The sequence below is a fragment of the Fukomys damarensis genome, unplaced genomic scaffold (assembly GCF_012274545.1).
Source record: "Fukomys damarensis isolate Sample0158 unplaced genomic scaffold, DMR_v1.0_HiC HiC_scaffold_4, whole genome shotgun sequence".
Classification (NCBI taxonomy): Eukaryota; Metazoa; Chordata; class Mammalia; order Rodentia; family Bathyergidae; genus Fukomys; species Fukomys damarensis.
Genome location: NW_022900916.1, coordinates 49,472,692 through 49,489,073, shown reverse-complemented (window position 1 = coordinate 49,489,073; position 16,382 = coordinate 49,472,692). Strand labels below are relative to the sequence as shown.

General features: G+C 40.5%; 1 protein-coding gene across 2 annotated transcripts in view; it reads left to right on the top strand.

Annotated features, from left to right (window-relative positions):
- Cav1 (caveolin 1) overlaps positions 1–16,382 on the top strand; it is a 35,489-nt gene that overhangs the window by 761 nt on the left and 18,346 nt on the right. The window contains exons 1-2 of one of the 2 annotated variants that reach the window (XM_010621878.3): positions 321–506; positions 1,105–1,269. In XM_010621878.3, the coding sequence (XP_010620180.1) occupies positions 1,168–1,269 (102 nt within the window). In that variant the 5' untranslated portion in view covers positions 321–506; positions 1,105–1,167. Of the gene's footprint in view, positions 1–320; positions 507–1,104; positions 1,270–16,382 lie in introns of those variants that run through there. The other variant, XM_010621877.3, reaches the window with a different exon arrangement.

Genomic DNA, 16,382 nt, shown 5'->3' with positions numbered 1-16,382 from the left:
GGCTGCTTTCCCTGCCCCAGCCCTCTCTCCACTTCAGGGCACTCCTCTCCACTGGCACCGAGGAATGGGCCTGGGCGGGGAGGAGAAGAGAAACCAGGAATGTTCTGTGTTCTTCAGTTGGGGAGGGGTACCAAGGGAGCCTCTGAGCTCCAGACCACGGAGAGCAGGGATCGGGGTTCTGGGATGGGAGCTGCCGGACCGATGACCCCCCCCCCCCCGGACTTCCCCCCAAGTCCTAAGGACAGTCCCGACCGGCGCGCGCGGGGTGTTTGCACTTCTCCAAAGTTCTGGGGACACCTCTACAACTCTCCCTGCATCCATCTCGGATGCTCCAAAGGCGGGCTGGGTGGGGGCCTCCCCTCCCCCAACTACCACCATCACTAGCGGCCACCTCCTGCACTCACACTCCAACGGCTCTGGAGACCCGGTTTCCCTTTCTCAGGCACGGCTCAGCCGCCCGCCGTAGCCTGGGAGTGGCCTGAGCGTGGGTCGGGGGAGTCCTGCAGGTGAGACGCAGTTACAGGTCATTCAGGGGGTCTGGAACAGGGCTCTCTGCTCAGAGGTGGGAGTATGCGGGGTGGTGACCATCACGGCGAGGGGTAGGGGCCAGCTATGGTGGGGCCAAGTGGAGTAGAGGAAAAGTAGGGGCTCTGTGGGTGCGAGGGTGACGGGGCTGGGAAGTAACGAAAATGGGGAAGGGACGTTTCGTGGGTCAGGAGGTCACAGCTACATCTTAAGGATTAAACTGGAAGGGATATGGGGACGGGGGGAGGTGGAGGGGGGGGGAGGGGCCAGCTATGGTGGGGCCAAGTGGAGTAGAGGAAAAGTAGGGGCTCTGTGGGTGCGAGGGTGACGGGGCTGGGAAGTAACGAAAATGGGGAAGGGACGTTTCGTGGGTCAGGAGGTCACAGCACTCCTCGATCTGCTTAAAAAGCTGGAGGCGCGCAGTTTTCTGTGCGCGAAGCCATCGCCGTGGACACCGTTAGATTTCGAGCGCGAGGTTTCCCCAGCTGCAAGGCTGACTTCTGACGCTCGTTTTTCCTTTTGAACTTTTCTTCCCACTGCCGTTGCCACCGGCCCTTTCCTGCCGGCTGCTCTCCTCAGGGACATCTTTACACTGTTCCCATCCGGGAGCAGGGCAACATCTACAAGCCCAACAACAAGGCCATGGCAGACGAAGTGATCGAGAAGCAAGTGTATGACGCGCATACCAAAGAGATCGACCTGGTCAACCGCGACCCTAAGCATCTAAACGACGACGTGGTCAAGGTAAGGAGAAGCTGCTGGCGAGAACGAGACGTTCCTGGGAGGGCCAAGCCAGGGCCACACAGCCCGGCCCTGGCCTGCACTTGGGGCCCTTATGGCTTTGCCTCACACGCGCCTTCTTCTGGGCTTAGTGCGTGGGGACTCCCTGATCCTCAAAAATGTCACCTCCCCCATCCCCGCTGCTTAATTCAGCTGGCAGTTAGCTAAAGAGCCTTTCGTAGGAGTTCCCTAGGACTACGATTTTCTCCTGGCGAATGTACCTTCTGAACTCAGCCACAGGTGACCCCAGAATATGTGGGAGGAGATTGGTTGCTCCATTCCCAAATGGAAAGCCTAGTGACAGTCCCTTTGCACATGGGATTAAGGCAATGAAATGGTTGTGTAAGATCTTGAGGCAGGGGTGTGAGCCGAAACATACAATGAGCATGTTTCTCCAGCTAAAATAATCTGACATGATTCTCTTAACAAAAACAAATAAACAAACACCTGTACAAATGTTTAGAACTAATGGCAAAATTATATTTATACAAGATTTAACCGGAAAAAATGTGGCCCTTGTGCACAGCTAAGCCAATTTACAAAACCAGAAATAATGGGCACCTCTTCATTTATTCTGTAGATTCTGCTAGTTAGGTGTGGAAAGCTGCTCCTATAGCGACTGTCTAGGTCAGCCAACCTGAGTTCTTTTTCATACTTTCAGAATGTGCTTGGTGGTAGTAAAAATAAATCAGTTGCCTAGATTATTGGCCAAACTTAGGTCTAACACAGTGGTCAAGATTTTCTTTTTTAATGATCATGTTATTTAACTTTGACCCCGTTAGCATTTCTGGCCAGAGAGTGTACTATCAGAACCCATCTGGATTGGGAAATTGTGGACTTGAGCCATGCTTGGCAGAGGGTTCTCCTTGGGGGGCCAGGCGGGCCAAGGAAAATCCTGTTCTCCAGGGTTAGAGTGTGAAGAATGTGATTCTGACCAAGCCCAGAGGAGCCAGCAAGGTGGACGAGCGAACTCCACCCACCTGCTTGCTATCTCTGGATGGGAGAGTTGTGGTGTAGAGACTGTTCACATTTATGAATTATATATTTCAAAAGGGAGAACAATTTCATCTGCGACTGGAAGGAAAGCGTAGCTGTCTGAATTAACTTTCTTGGCTTGCTGGTGGAGGAAAAGGAAAATCAGAACTTTTGCAGGATTTTCTATTAGCCAGATTATGGAATATTTAAAAGCAACAGCAACAACAAAAGTACCTTACAAACTAGAAGTTAGAATTGCTACAAAAACTATTTGCCAAAACACTACCTTAAAGAGAGAAGAGCATTTTGTTTAAAAAAAAATCCTTTTTTTCCCTTCTCCCTTCTGGTGTGGTTTGGAGCAAGGAGAGTTGCCAGGAAAAGTGGTGGATTTGAGAAAGGGCTCCCGGCACTGGATGCTCTCTGTTGTTCCACTGCACTGCTGTGAGCAGGATTCCCTGGAGCTAAGGAAGCTCCCCGATGAGTCAGACAGGCCAGCAGTGTGGATGTGGGTCTCCACACACAGCATGACTAAGTTCAGACAGAAAGGACCCACTGGGAAAAGAGACTTCAACACAGATGGAAAAAAATCATGACAGGCTTAGAGGAAATAGCAGTTTACAAAATAGCATTTCAAAGAGCAAGTATGGGGATCCTCAAATTAAAGAAATTAAAAGAAAGGTGAAAACAAGCCCCTGCTGGCCTAAGGAAACCAATCCATACCCACTTGCTCCTAGTACTGTGAGCAAATCAAGAAAGTCAAACAAGAAAAATTTACCTCGAGAAGAATTTGGCAGGACCACTTCCTCAGATGCTTGGAGAGACAGACCCAGGCTATCCGTGCAGATTTTTCACGGACTGTGCTAGGTCACCATAGGCTTGGTGGAAATGGGCCTAATAAAGTTTTATTGTTCAGCCCAAGCACAATGTCATGATAGAAAGAGCATGATCCTCTCCCTGGCACCATGACAATAAATAACAAACTTTCTTGAATTGTACTTTTAACATAAACTTCTTAAAATAAAAATGCTGAAACCTTTACCGTGAATGCATGGTAACTTATAATATCACCCAATAATACAGTGACAGGGTCAAAAGAGAGGCTACCACTAACAGTGCCAATCAAGTAAGGAAAGGTCTGTCTTACAAGTACAGGGACTTGTAAAAGTTGTCATGTCCCATATTGTAGTCACCAGCTATGTACGGCTATTTCAATTTAAATTCCATGTAATTAATTGTGAGTAAAATTTTAAATTCAGTTTCTTGATCACACGAGTCACATTTTAAGTGCTCTACTAGTAAAGATCATGCCACAGATGCAGAACATTTCTGTATCAGAAGGGCAACACAGATGTAGAACATCTCCATCACCGTAAAAATCTCTGTTGGACAATGCCTAACTACAGTGCTTCTTTAAAAAATATCTCCAAGTTTTAAAAAAAATTCTAGATAAAGAAATGAAACTTTGGTATAAAATATGGAGAACAATATAGTGTATCTGTAAAAGTCCTTTCAGTCCCATGAAACAGCTATGTAGGAGGAAAAAATAACATCGGAAATGTTGTTTATATATCAAGAAGGTGGAAAATTACCTATTCCATTCATGATAATGATATGAAATATACAATTTATTTCCAATGAAATTCATTTTTTATCCTGTAAAAGTTTGCTCTTCTACACTGTATAATTTTTTTGGGGGGGGGACATTAAGACAGGGTCTCACTATGTAGTTGAAACTGACCTGGAACTCACTATATAGCCCAAGCTGGTTTCGAACTCACAGTAATCCTCCTGCCTCACCCTCCCAAGTGCTGGGATTACAGGCATGCACCACCATGCCCAACTCCACTACACATTTTTTAACCCTAAAATATTATGCTGTGAATGCTTTCATAATTTCCTGTAAGTTAAGTGGTAATGAACTCAGACCCTTTATTTTTCTGAAAATTTTCTATCTTATGCTCATGTTTCATTCATATATTGATTATATGCTTATTTGGATTTTCTACATAAAGAAAATGCCCTCAGATTTATGATTCTGTTATCATGCTAGTCATAAATCAATTTCAAACTGTTACAATATGCTAGACTAGATGCTTTACTAGGTAAGCTCCTAAAATAAATCCTGCAATTACAAAAGTCAAAGTTAGTAAGACAAGATGCATGCAGATAAAAGTCACACATGCACACACCACAAACACACACACATACACACACACACACACATGCACACACACACACTCAAAACCATAATGGTAAGTCATGGCCAGACAACTAATGGTTCCTTTATTTTGCCTTGACTGCCAGAAAACTCACAGCTAGATTTTAAATTATTAATTAAATAATTAATTATTAATCTTTCATTACTTGCTCCCACGTGTGATTTTGTATTTCACTTTCTTTTTTAACTGGCATACTGTTTTATTAGGTCTTCACTGTAAGCCTTCCCACCATCATTTTGGAAATAGACTAAATATATTCTGTAATAAATCAAAAGTAAATAGTATTGAATATTGTTTAATAACAAGGATTCAAAATAGTGGATGCTGATATTAAGTGGAGAGATCACTGAATCGCAGAGAAGGACAAGGCATTAACGGTTGCTTAGGAGACATAGCCATGAAGGAGGTGCACCCTGAGTTGGATCATGGCAGACAGATGAATGCGAATGGCCAAGAAACACCAGAAGGCACTGTGAATGAGCAAGGCGTGGCAATGGGCAGGTCTCACACAGGGAAGTTTGACTGGAATTTGGGGAATCTGCCTGTGATAAAAATGGAAGGACTGAGAGTGGCCAAGGGGCAGAGTCCTAGATCCAGTACTCATGGTAAGTTTGGATTTTCTCCAGGGAAGCAGGGCAAACTGTGAAAGACTTCGAACATGGCGTGGGTATAATGAAAGTGGGCTTTTCAGAAGATGGCTCAGGGGAAGGTACCAGGAAGTGATCAATGGTAGCCAGTCCGGATAAGCAGAAAGGAGTTCAAATGTAGCGATGGTTCCCAATTTGCAGTGGTTCAACACGATTATTCAGCTTTATGACGATGCAAAGGCAATGCTCCTTCAGTAGAAACTGGGCTTCGTATTTTTGAATTTCAACCTTTTCTCAAGGTAGCAACATGTAGTACAGCGCTCTCTTGTGATGCCGGGGAGTGGTAGCCAGCCGCAGATCCCAGTCAGCCACATACATTATCACAGGGGGAAATACCAGTACTCTGCGGTGTGGGCAAGGTACACGTTACAAGTTACACGTTCAGCATTTTCAACTTACGATTTTTTCAAATTTTTTGTGAGTCTATTGGGCTATAACCCTATGTTAATTCAAGGAGCATCTGAAATTGCACCATAGGGATGACCGAATTTTAGGGAGCATAATGAATACCAGCCTGGCTTTTAATTCCTCTTTTTTATGTTAATAAAAATTAAGGGCTAATTAAACTGTAAATGTTACCCATACTTTCAGTTACTGCTCAGATGGGTATTTTGAAATGAACCATTAAAAAAAGAATAGACAAGACTATGATTTGTCATGAATTAAAGTCAGGGGAGACATACAAGTTTGAAGGATTCTGTGATTATCACTGAGACCAATCAAAACCTGGGAAGGAGTCTTTGTTAAATAATAAAACTACATGTCAGTAACTTTCTTTCCAAAAATTGAATGTAGTTACTCTTCAATATACATATACTGTGTGCAAAATTTTCTTTAACCATCAAGAAAAGACAGGTGCGTGATCAGTTTGAGTCAGATTAGTTTCAGTTTCAATGTAATGCCCTATGTTGCTGTGATCCCTTTCAGCTAGAAAGCACTCTAGAGCAATTGCTGATTAATATCAGTACAATCATGTTTTAATAAAACTATGCAAATTTGATATACATATAACCAAAACATCTGATTTAAAAGATCAGGTTGTCCCAAAGCACTCCACCAGATTAGTATGCTCTTCTGTTGGAAATGGTATCCGTTTTGTTTGTTTATTTAAGATAGTGATTTGATAAAGAAGATGTGGATTATTCCTATAAAATGGAATACTACTCAGCCACAAAGAATGAGAAATTAGATTCATTCATAGGAAAACGGATACATTTTGAGCATATACTCCTAAGTGAAATAAATGTCACACATGTGTAAATACCAAATAGATTCTCTGGTGTCAAAAACAGTACACAAGATCCTAATGAGATGATTAACAATGTGAAACAGGAAGAAAAGGGATAAAGGTGTAGGGAAAGTGGGAAGGGTAGGGGAAAGGGAATAAGGGAAAGGAAAAAAATATGAGAAAATAAAAAATGGAAATAAAGTGTTTGTAAATGGAGAGGGGAGGAGGGGGTGAAGGGAGGGCAGAGACAAGGGGAAAAATGAGAACCAAGACCTGTCCTGTAAAGGTACAAGATCCCAATAATGAATGTAATTGTTCTGTGTACCTAAAATGTACCAATAAACTCAATAAAAAGAAAAAAAAGATAGTGATTTGACAAGATAGTGATTCATAGTCTGCTATATTAAAATTATGCATGGAATACAGAACCCACAGGTTATAAAATAGTATTATAGTCACCTTTGGTGGGCAATTGCTCTCACATTACAGAGCAGAGTGGTACTAAAATGGAGAATATTATTCATGCTTAAGCCGCTGCAATACTTGCAAGTGCAACAAACAATGATATACATCTTAAATGCATATTAAGATTTTTTTCTTTCCTCTCTTGACTATGGTTAAAAAAAAACTGAGGAATTGGCTCAACTTTGACTTTTTTCACTGAATATAATTATAAATAATTTTAATAATTTGTTAGGGTGCATCCAATATACTTGAATTACGAAAAGGTTCATCGTGTGGGATGTTCTTTCAGTTAATAGAAGCAGTGGCTATATTTTTAAGAGGCTTAACGAGGGAACAGCTGCAATAGTAAGCAGCACCTGTAAAGTTCAATGATTTCCAAAGCCATCTGCCTGTGCATCGTGCCCACTCATATTCCAAGGGAAACTTCCTCTTACCGTACCCTACTTGTAAGCATCAGTTCTCTATGGTGAAATACCCAGAGACAGCTAGACCATGGGAGAAAGGCTCTGTGCACTGACCTGTGGGGTTCTGGACCCTTCTTTGATCCTCTAAAGTGGAGAAGGCAGAGATCCCGGGTCCGTGCAAGGGTGGTTTATGCCAAGACATTTGCAAACTATACTACTTTGAAAAGAAGTTCCAAAAGAAACAAAAAAGCGAGAGAGAAAGAAGTTCCTAAAAGAGAAACCTTCTGGCCCTCAAATTTTGCATTACACAAATTTACTCAGAGGTACCCTGATACAGTGAGAGCCTATTGTGTTAAGAAAATTGTTATTAAACAATTTGCTCCTGTTTAGTTCTGTAAGAATTGTGAAAAAAAGTTTCTTTCTAATATTCTCTCTTCCCATATTGGCTTTCAATTTTCAATTTTTCTGTTGAAAACTTGAAATTTAACATTTTTAAAGGACCGTATAGCTTCCTTACAAACCCAAGAGAATTCTCAAATTTGGCTAGCATCAGAATCACTGGAAGAAATTTTTAAAATACAGATGCCTGGGCCTGCCCCAGATCTATTAAATTAGAATAGCTAGATGTCAGGCTTAAGTGGCTATAATTTTTTAAAGCTTCAAATGATTATTCTTCAAATGACTACACTGTGAAGTCAAATTTATAAATGATTGTTGGCAAGGTTGACTTAGAGACACACACTGTCATTGATTCCACACTAAATGAACAGAAGAGTCATAAGGTATAGTTCATTCTAGATGTGTTCCTTGGCAGAAAACTACTGGAGGTCATTTTAAAGCCTGTCAGAGAGTTTTGAAACACCATGGAGGGCTCCCAAATCAACCTTGCTCAATGGTTCTCCATCCCTTGTGGATATTTGGCCTTGGAACCAACTGCAATCTTAGAGTTTCAGGGTGACCTAGCAATGAAGTGACCATAATTTCTAGACTGTCCCATGCCAGATAGCCTTGGTTAGCTCTGAGTTACTATTAGTAAGTCCCCTTTGTCACTTAGAAGTGTCCCAGTTCGGAAGAAAAGTTAATAAAGTCACCAATGGATTGACAAGGACCCGGCACTGATTCCTATACCTGAAATACAGTAGAAGTTCATAACACTCCGTTCTAGCAGAAGGTGCTATGTTTCCGTATTTCTCTCCTCCTCATCCCCACTCTATATTGTACCATTGCCCTTCTCTTACCCTTCATCATTGGCATCAAAGTACTTTACAACTTGGAGGAGGAACTCTTAAAGTCCAGTCTACTCTTCCCTCAGCCCCTAAGTTCTTTCCCTGAAATACAGGGTTAATAAAACTGGCATCCTTCTGTCAACATATTTTATCAGTTACTCAAAGACTGAAATGTTTAAAATAGTTTTAACTATTTTTCAGTTAGTCCAGGAAACATAAAATGGCATGCTTTCACATGGACCATTGTTTAAGGTAGGGAAGTGTTTTTTAATTCTGTCTTAAAGGAAATCTGCATGATCCATGTACCGAGCAACCACCAAGGGAATTTGTTGGTAGAACAGATTTACACCTGCACGGAATGCATATTTCCTGCCTCTCATGGGAACTTGGTGGACATTTCAGATATAAAATATCTTGTTTGCTTAATTGACCCTTGAGGAGATCTCTCTTGTTATTCATTATTTCATAGGAGGGTAACTTCATATTACTAAAGACACAACTGAGTTTTCCCTTAACCATTGTTAGCTGTTTTGGCAATTAGGAGAAAGGCATCCTTAATTTTGAGAAGGCTTAAATATGTTTTGATGGTGTGTGTATGTGCTTAATATTCCAACTCATAGCAGTTTTAAAATACTTTTTCTAAAGCTACATTCAATATGTAAACCTTTCCTGAGCCCAGTAAGTACATTCCAATACAAATGAACATTGATGGATTCTACGTTAGCAGATAAAGTTGTGTGTAGAGACTGAACCAGGTCTCATAAGTCATAGACATCAAACACAATTGCAGTTTCTCATTTACAGTGAACAATAAAAAGATGCTGAGCCCAAACAGTGAAAAAGCAGGAGACTGGAAGGAAAAGAATCAAAGATGAATAAAATCCCATGAGGGCCCTTCTCCCTAGCCTGCCACATACTCTGTGCCTCACTGGGCCATACACATCCCCACAATGCGACCCTCTACCTCCACTTCTTTGCATAGTGCCACCCTGCCAGACAACCTAACCAGGCTGAGGGCTGACTCGGCATTTAAATGGCAGCTTCTGCTACCACAGTTTAGAATGAAGTGAAGTAACATGTCTGTAAGTGATTCTGAATGAGGTCGTATAACTAAGGGACAGCTACAATCAAGCACAAAACAGAGAGTTCTTAGCAGTCTACAAAGGAAGTATTCACATGGGGGCCAGGGCCCAAGCAGAGGGAGCAGCTGGAGCAACCAGAGAGGTAAGGTGAATGGCAAGTTTTGTAAGTCAGCAGTAGGTCAGTGTGGCCAGAGCAAGGGATACAAGCGGTTGGCAGGGCCTCCTTTGCTCAGCTAAGGTGTTTGATCCTCTGTAAGCTGCACTAATGTGCAGAGGGGTTTTTAGGCCAGAGGGTGACTTGATAGGATACGTCCTTTCAGTTGCTAGCTTCAATGTACTGATGCTGGGTGAGCAATAGGAGTGAGATAGGACACGGAGAGCTTCCTCCAGCACTTTCTGCAGGCTGACTCAGTGGCACAGATTATTTTATTCCCTGGCCTCCAATGGCCTTATGAGCCATTTACTACTGTTAGTGTCGCCACCATATTCACTTTGCAGGCTTAGAAATTCAGGCTTAGCAAGTTGCTCAGAATTATACAGGAAGCAGAACAATTAGAGTTTGAATCCAGACAGTGAAATTCTAAAGTCTGAATTTTTTTTTTTTCATTTGGTTCATTGGTACTTTTCAGATGTAAAGTACAATTGCTTTCATCATTGGGATCTTGTACCTTTATATGATGCATCTTGGCTCTTATTTTTTTCCCCTTTCCCCTGCCCTATCTTCACCCCCTCCACCCTTCCCTAATTATAAAGACTTTGTTTCCATTTTTTTCTTTTCTCATATTTTTTCTTTTCCCTTATTTCCTTTCCCCTACCCTTCCCACTTCCCCTAATCCTTTAGCCCTTTTCTTCCTATTTCACATTATCAATTATTATACAATTTGAACCTTACTTACACTTTTAGTTTTTTACACCAAAGAAACTATTTGGTATTCACACATGTTTGTTCTATTTATTTCACTTAAGAGTATGGCCTCAGTTGCACCCACTTAGCTATAAATGTCTCTACTTTCTCCTTCTTTATGGCTGAGAAGTATTCCATTTTATAAAAAAACCACATCTTTATCGAGTCTGCAGGTAATGGGAAGTTGGGCTGTTTCCAAGTTTTAGCTATTACAAACTGCTGCTATAAACATGGGTGAGCATATATCACTGTGGTATGATTCTTTTAATTCTTTTGGAAAGATACCCAGCAAAGGAATGACTGGGTGAAATGGAACCTCTAATTCTAGTTCTTTGAGGTATCTCCATACTGATTTCCACAGTTGTTGCACCAGTCTGCAATCCCACTAACAATGGAGAAGGGTTACTCTCCCCCCACAACCCCGTCAGCATTTGTTATTGGTTAATTTCTTGATAGCAGCCATTCTTTCTGGGGTGAGATGGAAACTCAGTGTTGTTTTCTGGTCTGAATGACCAGAAATGTTGAACATTTTTTTCACGTTTATTTGATGCTTTTACTTCTTTGTCTGAGAAATGTCTGTTTGTTTCAGCTGTCCATTTTTGAATTGGGTCTTTATATTTGGGGTGGTCTGATTTTTTGAGTTCTTTATATATTCTAGATAGTAGACCTTTGTCTGAGGAACAGCTAGAAAAAAATTTTTCCCACATTTTAGGTTGTCTCTTACCTCTATTAGTGGTTCTCTTGCAGTGCAGAAGCTTTTTAATAAGATGAGATCCCAGTTGTTGATTCTTTGTGCTAGTTCTCATGCTACTGAGGATTTGTTCATAAAGTCTTTTCCTATGCCAGTTTCTTCAAGAGTTCTACTTAACTTAGCTTTTAGAAAGTTTAGTGTTTTCGTTTTAATTTTGAGATCTTTCATTCACTTCAATTTTAGTTTAGTGCACTGTGAAAGATAGGGGTCTTGTTTTTATCTTTGGCAGGTTGAAATTGTTTTTCCAACACAATTTATTGAAGAGACTATCTTTCTTCCAATGAGGATGGTTGGCTCCTTTGTCAAAGATAAGGTAGCTGAGCATGTCTGGAGTTATTTCTGCATCTTCTAATCTGTTCCACCGATCCTCGGGTGTGTTTCTTTGCCAATACTATGCTGTTTTTTATCACAGTGGCTTTGTAATATAGTTTCAACTTGGGGATTGTGATATCCCCTGTCATGTCTCTGTTGCCTAGAATGTTTTTTGCTATTCTAGGTCTCTTCTGGTTCCAAATGAATTTTTGGATTGTTTTCTCAAGTTCTGTGAAATATACTGTTGATATTTCAAGTGAGATTGCTTTGAATCTACATAGCAATTTTCGAAATATGACCATTTTCACTATATTGATTCTTCCTACCCAGGAGGAAGGGATGTCTTTCCATTTTCTTATATCCTCTTCAATCTCTTTTTTCAGAGTCCTGTAGTTTTCAGTGTAGAGTTCTTTTGCTTCCTCCATTAGATTGATTCCTAGGTATTTCATTTTGTTGTTGTTGCTATTGTGAAAAGAATTGTGTCCCTAATTTTTCTCTCAGCGAGTCTGTTATTTGGCAGAGATTTTGGGATCTTCTATGGAGAGTACCATAGCATCGGCAAATAATGACAGTTTAACTTCTTCCTTTCCTATCTTTATTGCTTTAATTTCTTTCTCATGTCTAACTGCTGTAGCTAATGTTTTCAGAACTATATTGAAGAGGAGTGGTGATAATGGACATCCTTGTCTTGTTCCTGATTTTAGCGTGGTTTTCAGTTTTTGACCATTTAGTATGATGTTGGCTGTTGGTTTTTCATAGATAACCTTTATCAAGTTGAGATAAAGACCATCTATTCCAATTTTCTTGATTTTATCATGAACAGGTATTGAATTTTGTCAAATACCTTTTCTGCATCTACAGAGATGATCATATGGGTTTGTCCTTGACTCTGTTAATATAATGTATTACATTTATTGATGTATGTATTTTGAGTCATCCTTGCATCCCTAAGCCTGAGTTCTTAACCACTAAGCTCCTGTATCTCTCTTTAATAGGTCACAATCTGCAAAGAAAATGGAGTCACTAGATTGCCAAATAAATGGTGAGGGTGTCCTCACCCTGAGTGGGCAGCATATGGTGACAGGGATTCCAGGTATAGTGTGTATTGGCAGTGACAGTCCTACAAATTAAATTCCAGAACTTGGAAGGTCATCAAGGAAACAGGAAAAGGATCAGGGTACCCACAGACCCCAAGGAAAAGGGAGGTTTCTCAGGGTCCCAGTGAGACAGAAAGAGCTAAGTCTCAAACATCAAAAATGGGGTGCAAAGTAGGGGTGTACCTCAGTAATTAGTGGGAAAAGCAGACAATATGCAGTGCTGGCTCCACCAAATTGCCCAGTCTTTAAATCATCCCGATTGACTGTGTTGGTCAAAGAAATGGGATGGGGCACCCAGCTTTGAGGCAGGGGTAAATGTGAGAGAAGGAAGCAGGTCCTAACAGGAACTACTCACCGTATTTGAAGGTTCTCAGTCTTTTCAATTTCTACAGACATTTGTACCACAACACCATATATTTTAAGAACAGGAAAGAACTGAGAAAAACCTTAGTTTTATTCTAGTGGGAGAAAAATCCTACTGAATCCTGGAAGCAATTTCTCTGAGACCTCTTCCCTGAACTTTATATATCTGTTCTCAAAAACAAATACCAGCAGCAAAGACAGACTGAGTACATTTTATGAGACACCATTTATCACTTAAAAGAACAATTAAAATGTTCCATCAGTCAGAGCTCAGTTTGCCTTTTCTATATTATCAGCAGTAATATATGTTGTTATGACTTCCGTCTTATGTCCCCCCAGAGCCTCATGCAGTCAGAGGTGAGGCTCTTTCTGAAATGAGTGAATCTAGAGTGTGTGCTAGGATTAAGGGTGTATGATTACTAAACCACTACATGTAAGTGACTGGTTTGGCACATAAGATAAAGGGAGCAGAAAGACACTGTTAAACTCCCTTGTTCCCTTTGCTACACAAACCGTTCTGCCGTGTGCTACCCTGTCTTGGAGCCTACTGATTATGGACTGAAACCTCTACAAGCTGAGCTAAATAAACCCTTTCCCCTTAAACTTGCGGCATCTGGTATTTTGTCTGAGCAACGAGAGAAAAGTAACTAACACACAGGTCTAAAAATGGGCACAGCAAAACATGTCGAGGGAAATTCCTTCTTAGCTAATGTAACGTCTGTTGTGAATGAAGACATCGTGGGATTTCATTATTAAGTGGCTTCCTTTGCCTCCTTTCTCTACATTAACCACATTGAAACCGTTATTCAAAAGAAATCCAAAATATTAATAAAATTTCAAAAACATTTACACTGTTAATGCAAGGAGAAAACATGTTCTAAAATATATATATATATATATATTTAAAGTATTCATTGTTAAGGTTTTTTGAATTTCCCATGTTAGGAGGATGAAAATACACCTCTTTTAGGCCTCCCAGTGATGACCTCCTGGGCCCTGGGAAAAAGGCTAATCTCTTGAGTATCTGACAGGCAAGGCAGGCAAATTCCCAGGATGCCGTCTGCTGCCAGTTGCCATCACTGCTTCCTTCTCTGTGGCTTTACGACTGCTGGACACCAAGTACACAGAGCTTGGAGATTTTACTTACAGGGAAGTGGTGACTGTTCATCCACTATTAGAACAGCAGAGACTTTTATTTTTTCATATCAGAGGTGGTCTCTTGTAGATCTAAGCAGAACCAAAAATACACTAAAATGCCTCCACCAGGGGTCAGATATCATTCATTTCATCATTTTGATATCTGTGCCAAGTGAAGTGAATGTTAGTTCCTTCCCCAGACAGGCATCACTTTCTCCTGTGATGATATGGGTTTACTATACCATATATAAAAGTAAGATGCCTCAATTTAACCCCAAATCGTGTTTCTATCAGCAGGCTAACTATAAAATATTTGGATCACTAATTCAGACAAAGGTGGGACTAGACAGCGGTGGCAAAGAGATGGCACACATGCTGTAGCTGGCTTTTTATTATCATTGAAAGCTCTAAAAGGCTTGCCATCACTGATCTAGGAAGTAGCCATTAAAAAAGATCAGGGATGTGTAATGTGAATTTCAAGTGTGACTTGATAGCCAACATACAGAGAAAGCCACAGTCTTCATTTAAGCACATTTAAGATTTTATCAGAGACTGGAGTGAACAAGTTAAGAGGACCGTCAATTTACAACGGACAGCAATTGTAATGACCTCGTTAATACCTGTGATTATAAAGTAACCTTGACAAATTACAGATACCCCATCAAATAAGATAAACACCAATACAAAGTGCATTAATGTTAAAGGACTAGAAATAAAATATAGAAATACTGAGAAACAAGAAAACATATGAAAAATAAGAAAATATCAAGAAAGAACTGTCATTTTTAGGGAACTTGTGATATGGTAACACCAAGATGCCTGAGAGCATAATGTAAAATTACTAGAAGGAAGCCCTTCTAGTAATTCCAAAGCCTCCAAAGAAATGAAATCTCTTGGTTGAGAATCACTATTATAGACACACCTTTACTGGAATCTATACTGTGTCCCTCAGACCATGGGAGACCCAAAACCAAAGTCTGTCAGAGGTTCTAGAACATTAAACATCTCCATAATTTCATGATATTTTAAAGGAAGCACAATTAAGACTTTCACATATAAAATTCTATACCTTACTTGTTATTGATCAGACTTATTAAGAATGAGTTGCTGTTTCAATTTTAAGGGGTGAAAAGAAATTCTGGAGAAGTCCTAAGGACGAGCAAAATGCAACAAGGAAAAGGTAAAAAGAAATCCGCAGGTGAGGCTGCAGAGGGACTGAGTTGGAAGGGTTGGAAGGGAAGATGGGATGACAATTACTTTTGGTTAGTGCCAGGTTATCATGAGAAAAACATATCATAAGAAAAACACGGTTCTGATACAGTCATCATTCAAGAAAAAAACTAAAAGAAATGCTCAACTTTTTTTTAAAGTGTTGTATTATGAGAAAAACACTTTCAAGTAACAAGTGGTTAATGCTAGGAATATGTCATAAGGTTGTACGTTAAGAGTTGTGTGTTCATTTCCTTACTGGTCTGTGTTACTCCTCAAATCCTGCTACCTCTATAATTACAACTTGGTATGTAACAACCTTTATGCACAATCTCCTAATCATACGTAGAAATACATATGAATACTTTGCTCTATTCCAGGAAGTTAGCTGGTTTATTTGGAAGTAAAGAGGAATTGATGTGGCATTGTTCTAAGCAGTGGTTGAGAATGCAAGTGGTAAATATCTCAAAGTAGAACACTGGAAAATGCATGCATTGTATGTGCCGAAAGGTCAGCACGAAGCAGAGCCTTCACAGCTATCCACTCCCTCCTACATGGTGCATATTCACAAGACTGCAGCTTGTATAAATCCCCATTGTGATATAAACTCTTCAGAAAGTGTTAATGCTCCAGAGGGTGGCTGTTCTGTAAATTTAAAGAGAGGGACTCTTCACTCTGCCTGCAACTCATCTGGGGAACACACGAAACCACTGTCATGCATACCCATGTCTAGAAATTTTGATTTAATTGGTCTATGATGGGATTCAGGACCATTTTTTGTCTGTTTGGTTTTTAGCTCCTAGGTGCAGCTAATGTACAGCCAGAATTGTGTCTGGTTTAAATTCTTAAAATTTCTTAATAATAAAATTATGTACTGTGACGTTTCAGAAGTCTCAGTCACTTTCTCACTGCTGAGACACAATACCTAATGCCCACAGTTTAAAAGAGGAGAGGTTTATTTTATGTTTCAGTCCATAGTCTGCAGGCTCCAAGGCAGAAACAAGATGGTAGAGGGACATGGAGGAGGAAAAGCTGTTCACCCCATGGCAGCCAGGAAG